At 55.2% G+C, this 17,208-nt stretch overlaps 11 protein-coding genes across 11 annotated transcripts; 3 read left to right on the plus strand and 8 right to left on the minus strand.

Moving 5' to 3' along the window:
• Positions 1-164: 164 nt before the first annotated feature.
• Positions 165-1,354, minus strand: N656DRAFT_774176 (HSP20-like chaperone). The gene has a single exon (XM_064814210.1). It carries the CDS (start codon positions 1,100-1,102, stop codon positions 350-352), a length of 753 nt encoding a protein of 250 aa, XP_064673563.1. The 5' UTR covers positions 1,103-1,354; the 3' UTR covers positions 165-349.
• Positions 1,355-1,602: 248 nt separating this feature from the next.
• N656DRAFT_218262 (alpha/beta-hydrolase) lies at positions 1,603-2,934 on the plus strand. Its single transcript, XM_064808921.1, has 2 exons — positions 1,603-2,713; positions 2,800-2,934. Exons 1-2 carry the CDS (start codon positions 1,761-1,763, stop codon positions 2,825-2,827), a joined length of 981 nt encoding a protein of 326 aa, XP_064673564.1. The 5' UTR covers positions 1,603-1,760; the 3' UTR covers positions 2,828-2,934.
• N656DRAFT_218778 (uncharacterized protein) lies at positions 2,783-4,805 on the plus strand. The gene has a single exon (XM_064808922.1). It carries the CDS (start codon positions 3,042-3,044, stop codon positions 4,533-4,535), a length of 1,494 nt encoding a protein of 497 aa, XP_064673565.1. The 5' UTR covers positions 2,783-3,041; the 3' UTR covers positions 4,536-4,805.
• On the minus strand, positions 4,645-6,132 carry N656DRAFT_774178 (uncharacterized protein). Its single transcript, XM_064814211.1, has 2 exons — positions 5,250-6,132; positions 4,645-5,171 (listed from the first exon to the last, which is right to left on the minus strand). Exons 1-2 carry the CDS (start codon positions 5,916-5,918, stop codon positions 4,686-4,688), a joined length of 1,155 nt encoding a protein of 384 aa, XP_064673566.1. The 5' UTR covers positions 5,919-6,132; the 3' UTR covers positions 4,645-4,685.
• Positions 6,095-6,979, minus strand: N656DRAFT_219356 (uncharacterized protein). Its single transcript, XM_064808923.1, has 3 exons — positions 6,780-6,979; positions 6,581-6,728; positions 6,095-6,472 (listed from the first exon to the last, which is right to left on the minus strand). The coding sequence occupies exons 1-3, from the start codon at positions 6,815-6,817 to the stop codon at positions 6,272-6,274; spliced, it is 387 nt and encodes a 128-aa protein (XP_064673567.1). The 5' UTR covers positions 6,818-6,979; the 3' UTR covers positions 6,095-6,271.
• Positions 6,980-7,054: 75 nt separating this feature from the next.
• On the minus strand, positions 7,055-7,894 carry N656DRAFT_774181 (uncharacterized protein). The gene has a single exon (XM_064814212.1). It carries the CDS (start codon positions 7,652-7,654, stop codon positions 7,196-7,198), a length of 459 nt encoding a protein of 152 aa, XP_064673568.1. The 5' UTR covers positions 7,655-7,894; the 3' UTR covers positions 7,055-7,195.
• A 1,272-nt stretch (positions 7,895-9,166) lies between these two features.
• Positions 9,167-11,021, minus strand: N656DRAFT_700463 (FAD binding domain-containing protein; the record flags this gene model as incomplete). The annotated part of the gene is made up of 3 exons (XM_064810870.1): positions 9,167-10,358; positions 10,428-10,763; positions 10,864-11,021. The coding sequence occupies 3 exons, from the start codon at positions 11,019-11,021 to the stop codon at positions 9,167-9,169; spliced, it is 1,686 nt and encodes a 561-aa protein (XP_064673569.1).
• Positions 11,022-11,962: 941 nt separating this feature from the next.
• Positions 11,963-12,232, minus strand: N656DRAFT_774183 (uncharacterized protein). The gene has a single exon (XM_064814213.1). The coding sequence runs from the start codon at positions 12,177-12,179 to the stop codon at positions 12,018-12,020; it is 162 nt and encodes a 53-aa protein (XP_064673570.1). The 5' UTR covers positions 12,180-12,232; the 3' UTR covers positions 11,963-12,017.
• Positions 12,233-12,714: 482 nt separating this feature from the next.
• N656DRAFT_774185 (uncharacterized protein) lies at positions 12,715-13,204 on the plus strand. The gene has a single exon (XM_064814214.1). It carries the CDS (start codon positions 12,750-12,752, stop codon positions 13,191-13,193), a length of 444 nt encoding a protein of 147 aa, XP_064673571.1. The 5' UTR covers positions 12,715-12,749; the 3' UTR covers positions 13,194-13,204.
• A 779-nt stretch (positions 13,205-13,983) lies between these two features.
• On the minus strand, positions 13,984-14,977 carry N656DRAFT_217745 (uncharacterized protein). The gene has a single exon (XM_064808918.1). The coding sequence runs from the start codon at positions 14,787-14,789 to the stop codon at positions 14,094-14,096; it is 696 nt and encodes a 231-aa protein (XP_064673572.1). The 5' UTR covers positions 14,790-14,977; the 3' UTR covers positions 13,984-14,093.
• Positions 14,978-15,165: 188 nt separating this feature from the next.
• Positions 15,166-16,501, minus strand: N656DRAFT_794352 (uncharacterized protein; the record flags this gene model as incomplete). The annotated part of the gene is made up of 2 exons (XM_064817266.1): positions 15,166-15,848; positions 15,934-16,501. 2 exons carry the CDS (start codon positions 16,499-16,501, stop codon positions 15,166-15,168), a joined length of 1,251 nt encoding a protein of 416 aa, XP_064673573.1.
• Between the last annotated feature and the right edge of the window lie 707 nt (positions 16,502-17,208).

Below are 17,208 nucleotides of genomic sequence, written 5' to 3' on the forward strand. Positions count from 1 at the left end.
CTTGGGAGTTTGATGTGAGCCACTTCAACAGTCGACCAGTTACTAGTAGTTGTACAGATGGAAGCATAACCATATCAATATCGAATCCCCTACTACAAAGCACACAGAGGCACTGGAAATTCTTATATGTCAAAATGAAGTGAGGATTGCAGTGTCTATTCCTCATAACTAAGCCCTAAGTGCAGTAACGCCATGATCCGAACCCAGCATGCAGCCCAATGAATGATTCATGCAATCCGGATGCCGACCAAGACGCATTAGCCTCCTCTATGTAATGCATTCCCGAAAACCATAAACACCATGCCAATCCTGATGAGCTCAAAACCCAAATCCCACCGAATCCGTGACCTTAGTTGATAGCAATGCGCCTAGTAGCAGGCATCTTCGCTTTTGGCACCTTAACCGTCAAGATACCGTTGTTCAACCCGGCCGTGACGCTCTCGTGGTCGACCAGGCTAGGGAAGCTAAACGCCCGCGAGAACTCGCCCACAGACCGCTCCCAGAGCCAGTACTTTGCCTGGTCCTTTGTCGTTGTTGTCGTGGCCGGGGCCTTGGCTACCTCCTGAGCAGGCGCAGCAGGGGATGATTCAGCAACCGCGGGTGTGGTCTTGGGCGTTGCCACGGGAGTGGTTGTGGACGGTGAGATGCTCTCAAAATCGTCGTCCTCGTCTGGGCTGTCCTCGACCGTGGCGTGGTGGGAGTTGTGTGTTTGGTTCTGGCTGGTCGCGCCGGTGGTCCCAAAAGTTTGGCTGCTGTTGGTGGTGGCATTGGCGCTCTTGTCTGGGCCATAGCTGCGCTCGACGCGGCCGCGGATGACGATGGTCTGCGGCTCGGTGAACTCGATGCTTACGTTCTCGCGCTCAAGGCCGGGCAGCTCGCCGATTAGCTCGTACGAGTCCTCCGTCTCGCGGACGTCGAACTTGGGAGTGAAGGAGGCGAGGCCTGACCGCGCGGCTCTCGAGGGAGTCTTTCGGGTGGGCTTGGCGCTCTTGACTTCGCGTGAGTAGTTGTCAAAGTCGTCAAGGAAGCGGAAGAGCGGTGCCAAGCTCATGTTGACGTCGGCTGCGGGAGTGCAGAAGGCTTGCGGGTAGAGAGTGAACATGTTGAGCGCTGTGGGGGATGCTGTTGGGTAGAAGATGCCCAGATGAATTGTTGGAAGTGGTACTGGAGGGTGCTGTGGAAGTGGCTTGGTGAATTGAGATTGTGGTTTTGGGACTCTGAGTCTGGATGTTCTGATTGAGAGGCTGTTGTTTTCTGGCTGATGGTGAGATTCACAGGGAAGCAGAACCAGGAGGTTTAAATACTTTGTGTCTACACATTGATGAGAAATTCCTAGGCCTACATTGATGCGTAAGACGCGTTTATTGTCAGCATGCGAGCGCCATCCGGAAGCATCCGGAATTCTCATAATCACTTTGCGAAACTGCTGCTGCCTTCCAGAAGTGTTGAGTTTGTCCTGGTGAATGCGGGCAAACTCGCGAATTTTCGGGAACGTTCGAGAATCTTTGTGTACGGGTTAGGGTTATCAAGGAGCACTAGATCAGGGCCCGAGCAGGGTTAGGGCTCACAAATGGCAGGAAAGCGCGAGGCAGGCCCGCTCGGCCCGGCAGGAGGCAAACCGATCCCGTCCACGAGCAGAAACTATTCCACCTTCCACCGTTGAACCATCAAACCCAAAAGAAGTTCGATTGACTCCAAACTATTCCAATCAGCTTGCCTTGCTCAAAAGTAAGGTGCCTTTGGCACTGAGAAGTGTGGCCATGCATTACGAGACGTTTACAGCCGGAGATGGCTGCGAGCTTGCATTCCAGACGTCCCTTCTCTTGGACTGGCCCGATCTCGACTCCGACCAGGAGCGGTACGCAACCTGTATCCTCCTCTTGCATGGCTTCAGCGGTTCCTCATGGTATTTCACTCGCAACTTTGACGCCCTCTCCCAGAAACACTGGGTCGTCGCCCCCGACATGCGCGGCCACGGCCGCTCGGGCCACAACTCCGCCAGGGGCGGATACCACGTCGCGCGCCTCGCTACCGACTTGCGCGAGCTGCTCACCCATCTTCGCCGTCGCACAGACCGCGCATCCACGCGGTTCATCCCCGTAGGCTGCTCCATCGGTGCTGCGATTCTCTGGACCCACATTGAGCTCTTCGGGGAGTCTGAGTTTGCCGGCTTCGTCTTTGTCGACCAGGCCCCGCTGCAGGATCGGTCCATCTTCGGTGCCTGGGACGAGACCAGGGCTCATCGCGGCTGCTACGATGAGAAGAGCTTGCTGGCTGCCCAGGAAGGCTGGGTCAGCAGGCCCGAGGAAACCCACAGGGCGTTGGTTGCTGAGTGTCTCGGCTATAGGTATCATCCGCTGAGGACGGATGGGGTGTCTGATGAGCAGGCTCGACAGGACGAGGAGTTCTTCACGGCGGTTAGCGCAAAGTGTAATGGGGAGTGGTTGGCGAAACTGCTGGCTGACCATACGAGATACGATCACCGCGAGGCGATTGAGGGTATCACACTGCCCACGCTGGTGATGGCCGGCCGGAGGAGCGGGTGTTTCCCGCTAGCGGGCATGGCCGAAATTGTAGAGAGGATTAGGAAAGGGCGCGGTGGGACGCTGGATGGGAAAGTAGAGATGTCGGTGTTTGACTCCGGTCACTGGCTATTCTATGAAGAGCCGGAGAGGTTTAATCGGGAGGTGTTGGCATTTGTAAAACGGTGTGCGTAAGTACTTGCCTACCTACTTGAGCCTGAGTCTGTCGAAGATGCACAACAATCACACTGACACAACTAATCGTCACTGCAAACAGCTATGCTGCAACGATGCGAAGACAGTGAGAACCACGGCAATTTATAGCGCAGTGCGGTGTTGTCGTGACTGCCGTTGGGTCGGCGTTTCGTACCTTCGGCGTTACGTGACTCGGCGTTTTGCTGTCTTGGACCCCAGTTCCTTCGCCAAACGCGACCTGACCTTCACCGGGATCCAATTCATCGGCAACACTGAACAACTGACCGACCTGAACACATCACTGGCTCAATTGTCTACCACGAAATGGCGCGACGAATTGCCCCGCAAAACCGCCTTGCTTGTGACCGCTGCCATTCACAGAAGCTGCGATGCCAGCGGCCTGACCGCCAAAGCGCGGGCTGTGTGCGCTGCACGCGATTGAACTTTACCTGTGTCTTCAGCCCTCGCCAGCGTCGGAGGTCAAGCAGGCCCAAATCCCCAGTTTCGCCATCACAGTCGGCCGAGCCAGTCGAATCAGTGCCAGAAAACACGGGCGGCCAAGATTTCCGCTTCTGCCCCGAATCCTTGGGCAACGATGCTGCCCTGCCCTTCCAATGTCTGGATGTGACAGCCCAAGAAATCGCGTGCCCATTCTCAACGGATAACACCACCGGCACTAGTATTGGCGACGGCAGCGTCTTGCTCGGTTGGCCAGTATTCCATAATCTTGAGGTACCACTCGGTTTCGGCGATGTCGGTCAGGGGTGGGATGTCCTGGGGAACACAGCAACTTCGTCTCCCGAGAGCTCCGGGTCTCTGCTTGAGCTCCCAGGCACTGCCTCCACCTTCATCCCCGGCCCCAGCAGCAACAGTAACACAACGCCAACCACAGACCGGTCCCAGTACATCCGCCAACTAGCCGACCTCCACGTCCAACTGTACGAGCACCTCCAGCTCATTCCCCCGAGGTCATACTGCCCGCCAGGTCAGGGCCCGGCATCGGCATCCGCGTCTGGATTCCCGCCCGCATCCGCCAAAACGCCCTACAAATTCCCAATAGACACCACCTTCCGCCTGACTCAGACCCTGATCGACCTCATCCCACATCTTATCAGCACCAGCGCCAGCACCACCAGCCCACCCCAACATGGCCATGACCACAACCCTCCCCCATCATGCGGAGAACTTGAAGAACATGAAGACAAAGCCACCACCCTTCTGATCCTCTCATGCGCCAACCGCGTGCTCGACATTCACTCGCTCATCTTCACCCACATGCGCGCCTGCATCACCACTCTGACCATGAACCCGAACCCGCAACCACAACTTCAATCGCTGGGCGCCGCCGTTCTCCTGCCACCGCTTCGCATCGGGAGTTTTGCCCCGCCCACCGAGGTCGCGATGGCCGGGTACATGTTTATGGTGATTCTCATGGCCGGGGGGTTGTTTGAGCGGTTAAGGAGTGTTTTGGGTGCGTTCGAGTACGGGCGTGTGCATGGGCATGGGGATGTGCCGGGAAGGGAGGGTCAAGGAGAACATGGCGAGGGGGTGGGGGTTGAGGATCAACATGGGCATGGGCATGGGCATGGAGAGAACTCGCAGGCTTGGTCTTTCGAATCCCAATCTCAGTCATTGGGGAAGGGCAGCGGCGGCCGTGGTGATTATGCCGAGCTGGCGAGGGCAGAGGTGCAGCGCCGGGTTGGTGTCGTGGCGGGGGAGATTGGCCTGGCAAGGAAGGCGTTTTTGGATATGCCCTCGCTCCGGAAGGGCACGGGAGAGGTGTTGGCCATGTTCATGGCTGCCTGGGCGGACGGATGACAGCCTGACTTGGGGAATTGGATATGGGATGTTCCTTGTTTGTTTTCCTTTTCACCTGCCTACTTACCTATGGGGCACTTATAATTCGAGGCGCCGCGCCTGTTGGAGAACAAGGATTCTATTCATTCTATTGTTGACCGAGTCATGTCTCTAAACAGGCCCGCGAAACGTGGGACTCACCCAATCTTGCCCCCTTCCCGGAACCGGTGGTTGCGGCTCCCGGGACTGCCCGCTCTCCGGCTGAGATCTACCGTTGAGATACCCGTCGAAGGGGACCTGCTGCCCACGAGGCAGTGAGCCTGGAAGGGAAGCATGGTTCAAGTTGGGAGGGATGAGTGGAGGAGGCGGCATGATGCCAGCGTTGCTGCGAGGGGGGTTATGCGAAGTCGATGTGTTGTGTCCCGGACTACTACCAGTAGTACTCAACTCCGGGTTGCCGGTGACCTTCCGCGCGAACGCAACCCCAAACCCCGTGCCTATCGGGCCTGCCGCCGGGACAGCAGAGCTGAGTGGGCCTGCGGCAGCGGCCTCGGCTTGCGCCTCACGAGTCTTCTGCGATATTCGATTGTCTCGTCTTGAGCGGTTGGTGTAGGATCGGGCGTTGGACTGGATGGTCCGCAGCCCAGCCGACATGCACTTTGCTCAGCTATTATTAGCATACATCATTTTCCCTATCCGGGGACACACACTACGGAAGGATCGACGATGCGTTACCAGAGACTCGACGACTTCCCACTTCATCCCCACCCGCTCGGCGAGACCAGACCAGATCTCCTTGCGCATGTTCATGTACTCGTTGGCCACCATCTCGAGCTTTCGCGCGCTGTAGTCGTGTATCCCGCGGCGCTCCACCAGCCGCTCGTACCGCTTCCGGCATGCGTTGGCCGTCTTGGTGGGGAAGTACGCCCGCTGCAGGTCGGCCCAGTTCTGTCCCCGAGACCGAGCCATGATCAGGGTCCTGTCGTCTGCCGCCGTCCATGTCCCGTGGTTGTACACTGAGTACGGGTACTCGGCCAGCGCTGCCAGCTCCTCGCCAGTCTGATCTGGGAAAGCCGTTGCCCCCCCTTGGACGCTCTTGTCTTCCAGTGTAATGCCTCCCATCTGCGTATCAAGCGCGGAAGTTGTCAGCGGCGGCACGCCGGCATCATTCCTCGGCATGGGTAATGCTGCTGGCAATGGGGGATATTGGTAGCCTGGGTCAGGGCCCGCCGTGACGTTTGGTCGTTGGCTTGGCCCCTGGCGGTATCCGCCGGCCTCGGCGTTGCTGGCCCAGTCCCCGGAGCCGTTGGTGTGCTCTGTCGCTTCGACCGTCGCAATCTCTCGGCTTCGGTATCGGGGCAGACTTCGGCTTCTCGATGTCTCTTCAGGAAAAGCGCCTGCCATTTTCTCAAGGAACGGGGTTTCCCGCTTGACCAACACTATAAACGAGTTGGTGACAAGATACTCGTATCCATGCCGATTTATCCACGAGCCGGAAGACTGCGAGACTGATCTTCGGTTCTCTTTCACAATGCAATGGGGCAACTACAACCTGGAGCGGACCAGACCAAGGCAATGAGGTAATTCTTTAAGTTCTAGGCACACCAGCAGGCTTGCCGGTCTGGAGATGTTTAAAGTCTTGACTGTGGAACCCTTCGCTTGATGGGCGTCCGGGCGAATCAAAACAGGTCTTTGATGGAGGCTGCAGCATATCCTGCAGCAAGAGGGGGTGTCCCTAGAGGATGTGTCCCGAAGAGTCACTGTTTGGCTTCAGCTGTGGGTAGGCGGCCTGAAGAAGAGGCCAGAAATGTCTTGGGTGTGACGTCCCGCCACTTCAACTTTCGCATTGCGGCACATAAACAGCGTACATGTGCTACTCGAGGCGCTGGGTGAGAGACAGGGAACGGAAGGAAAAGAAAAACAATTTTGCACATTTGGCGGATCGATTCGCCCTCAAGGTCTGAACCCCTATCGACTCCCAGTCATCATCCTCCATGCCGACGTCAACACACTGCATAACGGATTCAACTACGGTACCAGCTGACATAGCACTTCTACCCGTACATACCGCAGGGAGCTACACTCAGACTCCAGCGCGCGCTTCCAGAACGCTCCCGTTCGCCCTGATCGCTGACCAAGGAGCTGCTGATCCTGCAGGCCCGTCTTCGTGCATCGATGGTGGCATGCCAAGCAGGTTGACTGGCCAGTAGCAGCCTTTCGGGACATTAGCAAGCGAGTTTGCACTGCCTGTAGGGTTTCACTGACTCGCTCGAGCTCACTGTCAAAAACAATCGGTTCTGCATGCATCTGCGTTGCCTCTATGATCTTTGCAGTCTTGGAGTGCTATGAGATCCGCCCGAAGCGGCCCACCCCCTCTCGGCCCGACGCGGGTTTTCGGTGAAAGATGTGGTCGGAAACGGTTGTATTTTATCCTCCTGCAGCCCTCCCCTGTATGATCGATCCCCACTGCCCCCTGAGTCTGACCTCTAGTATCACTGACACTGACCCGTGTCTGTTCAAGTCTGCTGTTGCGGTCTATTAGTTCACCATGTGCCTTGAGGCGGTTATCAAGCAGCCAATCCGTCCCTTAAACCCGCCGGTTCAACGTCATCAAAGCGCATGCTCGCCTACCTAGATGCAGTTTGACGTTTGAAGCGCCCTTTTGTACGGCAGGCCAATTTTCATTCCGACTCCCAAGACTTGGTATCCAGCTGATGCGTAACCTCTGCGCATGCCCTGTTGCGCAACTCAGTCCCGGCTTTGATTTCGACGGCCATTTCCACCCGGATACTGTCTTGCCATCGCCGTTTCTTCATCAGGGCGAGCTGGTTCTCGAACTCGACTTGGCTCAGACCCCTGATGGAGAGCTTGGAGCCTCCTGCAAGGCCCTTCCAGACGAATGAGCGCTCGACCTCGTAGTTGATTGGCTCCGCAAAGCTGTACATGGTGTACCTCGTCGTGGCTCGGATGCGGTCGAGACAGCTCATATCAAGGGATTGGAGAAACAGCTCGATCGACTCGGTGACAACTTCAGCTGCGAAAGCTACTGGCGGGAACTCGTGGCCGAAGCGTCCGGAGTCCCAGTAGATTTTGAAGCGCAGATCCACGAGAACGGTGGTGTAGGTATAGAGTTTCAGCATCTCGTCTGGTAGCTCGTGCAGCTCAGATTATGAAGTACCATCGATGATACCAGCATCGGGAGTTCGACCCCTGTTGCTCTTATACCAATTACTCATTTTGGTTCTGCCTAAAAGACATTAAGATTAAAGTATAAAGGTTGACCACAATGTCGGTGTGTCTCTTGAATATCTCATCATTGTTTCTAGCAGACTCTTTGATGATCTTGATCCATCCACAGGAAGATGCCTTTTAAGGGGCTCATTGGGCTGCCTTGTGATGGAGAGGGAGAAACTGTGCGCCATGATTGCCACCCAAGTGTCTAAAAATTCCTGAAGCAGTGTTAAAGAGTCTGTGGAATTGTACGTTGAAGTGCACGGTTACGTCCTCAAAGCGGTTCATGCAGAGTCCTCTCGTACATGGGCACTTGCATGCCACGCGGAAGCGTGCTTAGAGCTCCTGATGCTACAATGTGCATCAAAGCGGTCCATTGTCATGTACTGCAAAGTAACGCTGAACATCCGTTCACCTTACCTGAATAGTGCTTCAGCAACTCGTGGTTCGATCAATGACTGCATGTGGAAGTTATCTGCGGTCCCATTTCCGGTACTCCTTCCCTATTTATGGAGACCTGTGTCCATGTCAGGGAGGCCAGCCAGGCTCAATCAAATATAATGCCTATACTTAGAACCACTCATGAGACCCAGCACGGCTCTGAGCCTATCTGGACACTTCTGCTCCCTATTCTCTCATCTCATCACGTATATAGTCATATGCTAGCACGCCTCGGGCGACAGCGACCAAACTTCAAGGACACTTCAATGTCGTGATTTCGAAGCCAGATGCTGAGATTCCAGATCAGACGGAAGACAGCCATAATACACTGCTCTCCGAAGCTGAGGTGCGGCCCCTGAATGGCACGCATAAGGTATCCCAGGGGACCCGTGATCTCGGCTAGGACTTGGGCGTGAAAGGCAGCGCGGGCGACGGCTTTCTCGGCAACACTGCGAGTCGAATCCGTGTCGATCCGCCCGATCTCACTGTCCATGGGCGTATGCAAATTGAAGAATGAATCGCAGAGCGGTATGGAAGGCCGGGGTGTTGCTGTAGCCCTCACCCGCAAAGACGGCATCGATGGCCGCCCTCAACACGCCCAGTCTCCTTTTGATTGTGGGCAGCGTGGCGGCGAGTGGATTCTCCGACGTTCGGCCATAATGTCGGTCGACGGTCTGTCTAAGTCTCTCAATAACATCTCTCAGCAGCTTAAGCTCTTGGTTATCCATGGGTCGGAGTTTGCTAGAAGAAGGCGACGCCCATGGTCGTTGTCGATCGATGCAATGGGAGAATTTTGAAGTGTGTGAATGACGGGGAATGACAGCTGCGGATCAGGCCAATTTCGCGACTAAGGAGTCCGCTACCGTAGGTACCCAGACGAGCCAGATTAGGCTTAGCGTCGAGAGTTGATTGCTGCCTTGAACCCTTGCTCTTTCCTGACTTCCTTGATCCGATCCCTATCGCGACCACGAAAACTTCCATCATGATGAAACTTCCGAAAGACTTGCAAACATGCCGCCCGACCCGGTAACATAGCCCAACAGCTCCTTCTCTGCCCTATCGCGTCGCCCACCGCCTTGGTCAAGTCCGCCTGCCTTGCGCATGACCTCTTCGATTCCCCATGCGATTCTCTCGGCGGCCAGTCTGGCACCCCCGAGGTTAGGAGCTGATGGACCCAGCCTCAAAGCTGCCAATCTACCCGCCACAAACAGCGGGACCTCGTCGGTCCACATCAGCTCGTCATTCAAGCACGGAAAACCTCCATAGCCATCGATTGGATGACTCTTCAGCATGCTCTGCAGGTAGGGCAGTGTCCTAAAGTTCGTCTCGACTCCAGTCGCGAAGTAGATATAGTCCATCGCGGGTAGACACTCCACCTCGGGCTCTGTCTTGACGCGCCACACGCCTTGACCGCCAGTCCGGCCGCCCTCATCCCCCGCCTCAAACCTCGCATCGGCCAGAGTGGTATGCTCCAGCAGCCTTAGCTTGCCAGACGCAACGTGTTGCTTGAGAATGCGGCTGTAATGCGGCGTGATACTCCCACCTCCTCTCGCCTGCTTCAGCAGGGCGAGACGTTCCTCGTCCGAGTCGGCCTGCCAGAAGCGGGACTGTTCGACATTCCGGAACTTGCCCATCCATACCAGGTCCACATCAAACGGTTTGACACGCAGCGGGCCCCGCATGACAAGCCAGACTCTGCCGACGCCTTTCCGGATAGCCAGGTCGGCGAGCTGCGCCGATGTCAGGCCCCCGCCGACAATCAGGACGTTGGTTTTTCGCCCGGCGGCGATCCGGCGCTTGACGATCTCGTCTGGGAACTGGCGGATGCGCATGGCGTGGCAGGCTTGGGGGATTGTCTGCTGCGTGTCGAGCTTCAAGTCACCAGGGACGTGGGGAATGCAGGGTTGGTTGCCGGGACCAACGGCGAGAACCACGACTTGAGAATACCGGATGCCTTTGTCGGTTTGCAGAGTGAAGAGTTTCTCGCCGGCGGACGAAATCCCTGGGACGACGCCAAAGGAGATGTCAAGCACCCGCTCCTTTCGGACCAGGCCCTCCGCTTGTAGCCCATAACGGCCAACTACTTCACTACAGTGGTCGCAGAACAGCGTTTGGGGTGGGTTGAAATAATCGTTTCGGTCTCGCTCGTTGATGGGAACGCGGGAATCTCCCCTATGAGAGTCAACATTGTCTCACAAGAAGCTGAAGCGCAGGTGAGTATACGCGGTGGTAAGTACTCACTTGCCACCTATGTATTTACTTCGCTTCTTCTTCATGTGTTTGCTCACTTCCTTGCCCACGCATCCCCTTATCTCCATCAGCTCGTTCTCTCGCCCTTGCTCGTAAGCCTTGGACAGCAGGCTATCGCGATCATGGGGGTCGACGTGCCAGAACATGGGACTGCGGAGATGCTTGATGTCGAAAGCGCTGAAAAGATGATTCCATCGGCCCATCCAGTTGTCGTGGTCAGCATCTAGCACAACCATGTTGTATTCGTGCTGTGTAGAATCGGATGCAAACGACACCCGCCCGTTCTTGACATGCTTAAGCGCCATCTGCTTCCCATGTCGCCGGATCCTGGGTAGTCACCCGTGTCAGTCGAACGGTAAACCGATCGTTATCGAGATGCCCTTGAAGCTCCCCGGTCGGGAAAGGGCAAAAATAGTTCCCCACATACCAGTGGAAGCGCCGGTGCTCCTCATCCGTGAATATGGCAGCCGGACTCTGCTCGCGCAGACGCGCTGCAACGGCAAGACCGCATGGGCCGGCACCCACGATGATGATGTCGTGGAGGGAAGCTCCGTTTGGGCACGGGATGCCAACGTTGTCTGCCATTTCTTTTGTATCCGGGGAAACCAAACGATATTCAATGGCACCAATGATTCCGGACTGCACCGGGAACAACGTTTCGTGCAAGCAGACAATCAGAAGACCAGGCGGGTAGGACTCAATGGTAATATGGCATATCGTGAGAACCTCTACGGGCTGGCGTCGGGACTGTGCTCCCGGGTCGCCTTCCGGCCCCCTTCAACCACCTACAACTTCTCCGACATGGGAAATACCGTTCCTGTTGAGTCTGCTCTGCCGCTGCTGTCTTTGCACCACGCACAATACGAAGCACGTCTTCTCTCCAACCGTGAGCCGCCATTCCTCCCGTCGTGAGTTCAGAGCAGGACGACTAGTTTGCTCGGGGCGAGGTAGGATCCCATGGTCTACCAAAAACTATGGTCAATCCAGTTTGAGAACCGTGATGGTTAAGCCTACATGGAGGGTCCCAATACAGGGGCCCGGAGACCTTACATTCATCCCGAGACATCTCCACTTCTTCCCGCAACCACAGCTTGAGCAGCTCTCAAGGTTCTCAACCATACCTGAACACGTGAACCGAATACTAAATACATGGAGCAGATACATCAGTCAACAAGTACCCGCAACCTCGCCTTTCTCCCATCACATTCCTAATCTGCTGCTATTATTCCCGAAGTATTGATTTCTCTCTCAACGCAGTGTACTCAAACCAACCGAGCATGAACCCTGCAAGCAGCCACACCTGAAGAGTCTCTGTTCGCAAAAGAGGACCGCCCCTTATGCTCTAGGTATCGATCCCTTTCAGGATCCATTCCGCACGTGAAATCGAGAACTCGGCCGTCGTCTCTTTCTGCGGCTTGGCCGATATTTTCTCTCGCTCCTCCGGTATAAACAAGGGGGGCCACCCTACATCATATGATCATCCACAGCAACCAACCCATGAATCCATAAGTCTGGTGGAACGAGAGTGCAGGGAACTGTGACTACTAGTACCCACGGCTCGGTTGTCGACATTGAACTTCCTCACCATGGTTGCTGCCAGACCTCAACACAGGGTCCTCGGCGCAAGTCTGGCAGCGGCCGCCTTGCCTTTCGCTCGTCGTGCACGCCGAGGATGAGTCTGTGCAAATCGACGTCAAGCAACTTCCGAGCAGTCTCAAAGCCGACGCCCGTGTTGGAGCCCATGGCTCTATAAGTCAGTATCAGTCAAGAAGAAACGAACAACGTGAGTCTTCCAAACTTTGGACAGGAGGAGATGATAATAGTGATATAAGAAGCTTCAACGGTAATCACATATGCTACACCCGAACTGACATGCTGGGTGGGTTTCCCCGAGCAGTGCAGTCCATCCCGTTTGACGACTCTAAGAGTCTGTTCAGGTTTCATCCCATTACCGTTTTGTCTGGTCTAACACTGCATCATGTTACGATTTAGCCGCTCATGAACAGGGCTGAGCCGCAACACAAGGTCCACGCAGGCTACCTAGTCCCCATAAGGCTATAAGCTGTGCCAAGCAAAGTAGCTCCCGCACCGTAGTTGCATTCTGCAATTTCTCGCGATCCTACACTATACCAACACGAGTTACGCGACGTGTTAACATATTTCATGCACAATGTGACCGATCACCTCCCCAGGCAGCAGTCTATTTAATAAAAGAAGCTGCCCCTGAAATCACGACTGAGCACAGTAAACAGTTAAACACTAGTATTACACGAACACTCCAGCAACTTCCTATCCCCAGTGGGCGATGCGAATATGCCTACCGGTACCTGCGCGGCAGTCATGGCACCAAGACCGCGTCTCGCCCAGACGGCGCGACTCATACATTTCGTCAGCTTAACTTTCACCACCGTCCTCCTCACCATGACACTACCAGCAGCTGCTCAAACAACAACAATGACAATGCCCCCATTGCCAACAATCACAGACACAGGCACAAGGGTCCTGACCTTCTTCTTGCCCGACTCAGAGCCTCTGTCGCTCGACGCCTCCATCATATCCGTCTACCGGCCGTCTAACTCACCCCGCGAGAAGCCCGTGACGACGCTACAGCTGGACTGCCCGACGTCGCCTCCCTCGCCTGCCAATGACGCCTGCCGCGCCGCGGGCATCTACCCGGCCCAAGTCTACCACACGCAGGGCTCCGTCTGGGGCGGGACCACTACCTATGCTGCTGATGACAGCACCACGACTTGGTAGGTTAACCCGTCCTTTTTTACCATTTCACCAAAGTTTGCAGTCGGGAGCATTGAGGACGGCAAATAGCATCCCTGAGAACGAGACGGTCTTAGTGCTCCTTCAACCACCCCTTGCAAATCCCAATTTGAAGTCAACAAGATCCCCCGACGGGACTGTTGACTGACACCACTCAACAGGCGCTGCGCACTAGGCGGCTCGGGAGACCAAGTCTCAGCCGAGTGCAACCGGACCATCGTAGCCAGCTCAACCAGCACAAGAACCGAATCAGCGCACTTCGACAACTGCTATGTGGTCGCGCACCAGCTGCCCATTGTCGTCACGGCCGGGAGGGAACTCATCGACCCCGGGGAGCGGCAGCTCGCTACCCTCGGCGCGAGCGAGATGAATTCGCTTTACAGCAGTTGGCTGTCCAGCGCTGGGTGTCCCGCGAGTGAGACGACGATGTGGGCCGGTAGCGTGTCGGGTGCAGGTGCGGCTGGGGCGACGGGGGGGACGACGTCGAGTCAGAGTGGACGACCGACGGAGACGGGTGGTCTGGCTGCTGCGACTTCGGCTTCTCCTTCGACTTCAACTTCTGCGGCCTCGAGCGGGGGAGTTTGGAGCTGTATGAGCCTGGTGTGGGCGGTGGTATTGCTTGCCGTGGTAACTGATATGTTGAACGCGGTTGGAATGGTAATATGAGACCACTATTAGAACGGTTAGGTAGCAGCCCTGGCACATTGGGAGATATCTCGAAAAATACAATGACTCCGTGGAGCGATCACTCGGATAGTTCATGTTTGTAGATTTTCCCTCTTAACGCCTGACCCTTCCCCCTCCACTGGCCTTAACTCTGCCTCCTGGCCTTTCACTGGCTGTCGTGAGCACCCGATAATGCCTAGTGCGACGAGGATCCTACAATTATAGTGCCCACCAGGGCCTCCCGGGACACTTATAAGCTTCCTCGATATGGTCATAATGACATATATAATACCTTCGTGCCAGGCGGTCCCGCAGAGTTTGCCGCGCTCCAAGAATCGCCATGCCAATGCTCAGTTTGGTAGTAACAGACAAGGTGCTCGTACTCAGCTTCCAGATGATTGTGCCGAGGATCGCGTAGCTGCCGAGATTCGGACCCAGCTGGGCCCCAGGAACTGGTTGAAGATAGCAACAGTGGCTCGAGCTGACTAGAAGCTTGGTGTTGACATAATAGCCGATGAGTTTGAGGGGAACACCAATACAGCCAGTGGCTACACCGATCTTTGTGGCATCTGTCATGCCGCTGTCGAACAGTCTCCAAAGTCCAACTCCCAGTGCAAAACTTGAGAGAACTTCCAGTACGTCGGCCAAGAACCGTGACCGTCCATGAATTGCATCTATCGATGAATTCCTGGAAGAAAGAAAGAGGTGAAAGGATACTACGTATTGCCACGTCGAGGTTACGAGGGCCGGGACCCCAATGACGCCCAACGCCAGACCGATTTTCGTGTCGACGGGAAGCTGGCTGGTCGAAACAGCCCATAGTGCGACGCCTGCGCCGGCGAAAAAGGCAGTGGCTACGCATAATTGGCGCCAGAATAGCGAGTAATCATACCGCTCCATCACGTCCGTCGGCATCCGTAGGGCAAGATCGAAGCCTCGTTTCAGTGGTTGCACTCGCAGAACGACCAATAGGCTCACGGAAATGCCGATTATGGTGTCATCTGTGGGAGATCTGGTACCAACCTGCCAGACAGCCACAGCCAGCGCCGTATAAATGGCCACTGGAAATAGGTACCCAGCCCAGCGAACCTTATGAATCAGTTGCCCGGCGAAAATGTCCCAACGAAAACGCTGAATAGTTTCGGGTGTTTTGCGTAAAGCGATTGCCAAGGGGCGCCGGAATCTGATCAGATAAGTGAAGGCTGTGATGCCGGCCGATGTGGCCAACCATATCCAGACGGTTAGTCTCTGGTCGAATTCCTGCGATGGGACGGATGTTTACTGCGCAATTCTACCCCTCTATGACAACCAGACCTGCACTCACATTGACATTCATGCCAAAGACGCTGGAGACGAACGAGAGTGGGATGAAGAAGAATGCCAGGTTTGTAACTCTCGTCACCACCTCGGCTTGTTCAATGGCCTTCTCGCTTTCTAGAATGGTTATAGACGACATGAGGACTTGATAGGTGCCCTCCAGTCTCCTCATCATGGCTTCGAGCTTCCTTTCGGCCGTCTTCAGGGCTTTGACCTGCCTCGTCCACGAGCAGGACGTGGACGATGCCGGATAGGAAACTGCGTTTTGGGTGAGCAGTGCAATAAAGTATGCCACTGCGTCCAACTGGTGGAAAAGGTGGTTCCTCCACCGAGAAGGGTACACTCTCCAGCTTCCGGGACTATTGAGTCCTTCTCTTAGCGACAGTTCAATGTCGTCGATGGCTTTATTCAAGCATGAGAGGAGTTTGGCGTGGTCCTCCATCAGGATTTGGACTACGGCGTCCGTGACTGCTCGGATGACATCATTTTGTTGAGGTGCAGTTCGTGTCTTCCTGATATGTGTACTGCATCTCCCAAGAGAGTTCCTGTCCTTTCTGAAGGCCTCAAAATCCGCGGATTCCTCATTGGTCGATTGCTCTGTGTCGTAAGTGACTTTGGTGACGCGGTACTTTCTGGAAGGGTCGAACAAGACAACGCCTGGGAATGTGCATGTGTCAATATTCAGGTAAGAAACACGAGACTGCAGTAACTTGAGGAAATGTCGCCAGTCGCGCACACCCACACGCTAGCTTATCGTTGTCGATGCTGTGGTATAAGGAAATACTCTCGCGTGCTGCGTGCATAATCATATCGCGTAAAATCACCTTGGGCTCCGCTGCGATCTTTTCAGAGTACGCATAGGTGGGATCGTACGAGCGGTAGGGCTCAGAGATGTGGCTATACCGCTCGTGGTCAAACCGTGAAGAGACCGGGTTTTTGTCGTCGAGGTTGTAAGGGGACCCCAGAGTCCGCAACTTGTGCTCGCGTTGCCAGACTTCCTTGCGCTGGGAAACCGCCCGCGACCATTTGGCCAGAACTACACGGTCGTTTTGGAAGTCGCTATTAATGCAAGCAAGACTGTCCTGGAGATGCCATTCAAAGAACTCGTCAGGAAGACCTGGGATCAGTTCTCTGACTTTGCGTTCTTGCCAAGGGGAGAGACCTTCAACAAGGTACACGTGGGCGCGCCCATCATCGACCGCATTTTCGGTTGCTTCGAAAAAATTATGAACCGACCCATCGAAAAAAGCCCTGTACACTGCGACAGCGTCGAAGGCCAGGGATGGGTTTGAGTCGGTTTGTCGATTCATTCATTGACTGACATCTTGGGTTACTAATTGCCTTGACAGTTGACATAACCTTAGGGGTTACCGTGCGGACTCTCCAAGTCTCGTTCGACGACAGCCTCGGAACGGCCAGAACACTCGTCAACGTCGTAGACGCAACCTTGCTCAGTCACATAGAAAGAACGAAGGCAGACATTCTTGTAGACTTGAACTCTTGGTTAAGCCCCGTCGCGTGGGAGATTCCGAGCCACGCAACACCACTCAGGTACTCAGTCACTTTGAAGGATCTGTTGTGTTAGTGGCTGCTAAAGTGGTTAGCCTTGGCCATTATCATGATGTTGGGCTGCACCACTGCCACCACATCAGAGTGGCGTTGTCTACCTAAGTATCAGCTAATGACTTCCGTTAGCCCACACGTGCACGGCGTTCGGTGTTGCCTCAATGCGCTATTGCGCTGGGCACGGTCATTGCATTTGCCTGGGCTTTCTGTCTTCCAAGGACGAATGGAAGTCTGGATTTGCCTCGCACGCGATGCACTGGTTGATGTTTGAATGCCATCAGTTATGTAACCCGGGTGTCTGAGAAACGCAGCTGAAGGATATTTGAGGGTTGAAGAAGGGTTGGGGAGCTTACTGTGTACTCGTCAGGAGCTTCAAAATCGCATCTGACCCACTGCTTCGCAGAGGGTCAAGACGGTTGATTCGCAAAAAAAGGTTGATTCGCAAAAATAT

The sequence above is a fragment of the Canariomyces notabilis genome (assembly GCF_033297395.1).
Source record: "Canariomyces notabilis strain CBS 508.74 unplaced genomic scaffold N656scaffold_2, whole genome shotgun sequence".
Taxonomy (NCBI): Eukaryota; Fungi; Ascomycota; class Sordariomycetes; order Sordariales; family Chaetomiaceae; genus Canariomyces; species Canariomyces notabilis.

Coding starts and splice junctions, on each gene's coding strand:
- N656DRAFT_774176 (XM_064814210.1), bottom strand. CDS start 1,102: ATGTTCACTCTCTACCCGCAAGCCTTCTGCACTCCCGCAGCCGACGTC.
- N656DRAFT_218262 (XM_064808921.1), top strand. CDS start 1,761: ATGCATTACGAGACGTTTACAGCCGGAGATGGCTGCGAGCTTGCATTC. Junction 2,714..2,799: donor GCATTTGTAAAACGGTGTGC/GTAAGTACTTGC, acceptor CACTGCAAACAG/CTATGCTGCAACGATGCGAA.
- N656DRAFT_218778 (XM_064808922.1), top strand. CDS start 3,042: ATGGCGCGACGAATTGCCCCGCAAAACCGCCTTGCTTGTGACCGCTGC.
- N656DRAFT_774178 (XM_064814211.1), bottom strand. CDS start 5,918: ATGGCAGGCGCTTTTCCTGAAGAGACATCGAGAAGCCGAAGTCTGCCC. Junction 5,172..5,249: donor GGGAAGTCGTCGAGTCTCTG/GTAACGCATCGT, acceptor AGCTGAGCAAAG/TGCATGTCGGCTGGGCTGCG.
- N656DRAFT_219356 (XM_064808923.1), bottom strand. CDS start 6,817: ATGCAGAACCGATTGTTTTTGACAGTGAGCTCGAGCGA. Junction 6,729..6,779: donor TTGACAGTGAGCTCGAGCGA/GTCAGTGAAACC, acceptor ATGTCCCGAAAG/GCTGCTACTGGCCAGTCAAC. Junction 6,473..6,580: donor TGAGTGTAGCTCCCTGCGGT/ATGTACGGGTAG, acceptor AGGGGTTCAGAC/CTTGAGGGCGAATCGATCCG.
- N656DRAFT_774181 (XM_064814212.1), bottom strand. CDS start 7,654: ATGCTGAAACTCTATACCTACACCACCGTTCTCGTGGATCTGCGCTTC.
- N656DRAFT_774183 (XM_064814213.1), bottom strand. CDS start 12,179: ATGGGCTCCAACACGGGCGTCGGCTTTGAGACTGCTCGGAAGTTGCTT.
- N656DRAFT_774185 (XM_064814214.1), top strand. CDS start 12,750: ATGCCTACCGGTACCTGCGCGGCAGTCATGGCACCAAGACCGCGTCTC.
- N656DRAFT_217745 (XM_064808918.1), bottom strand. CDS start 14,789: ATGCCGACGGACGTGATGGAGCGGTATGATTACTCGCTATTCTGGCGC.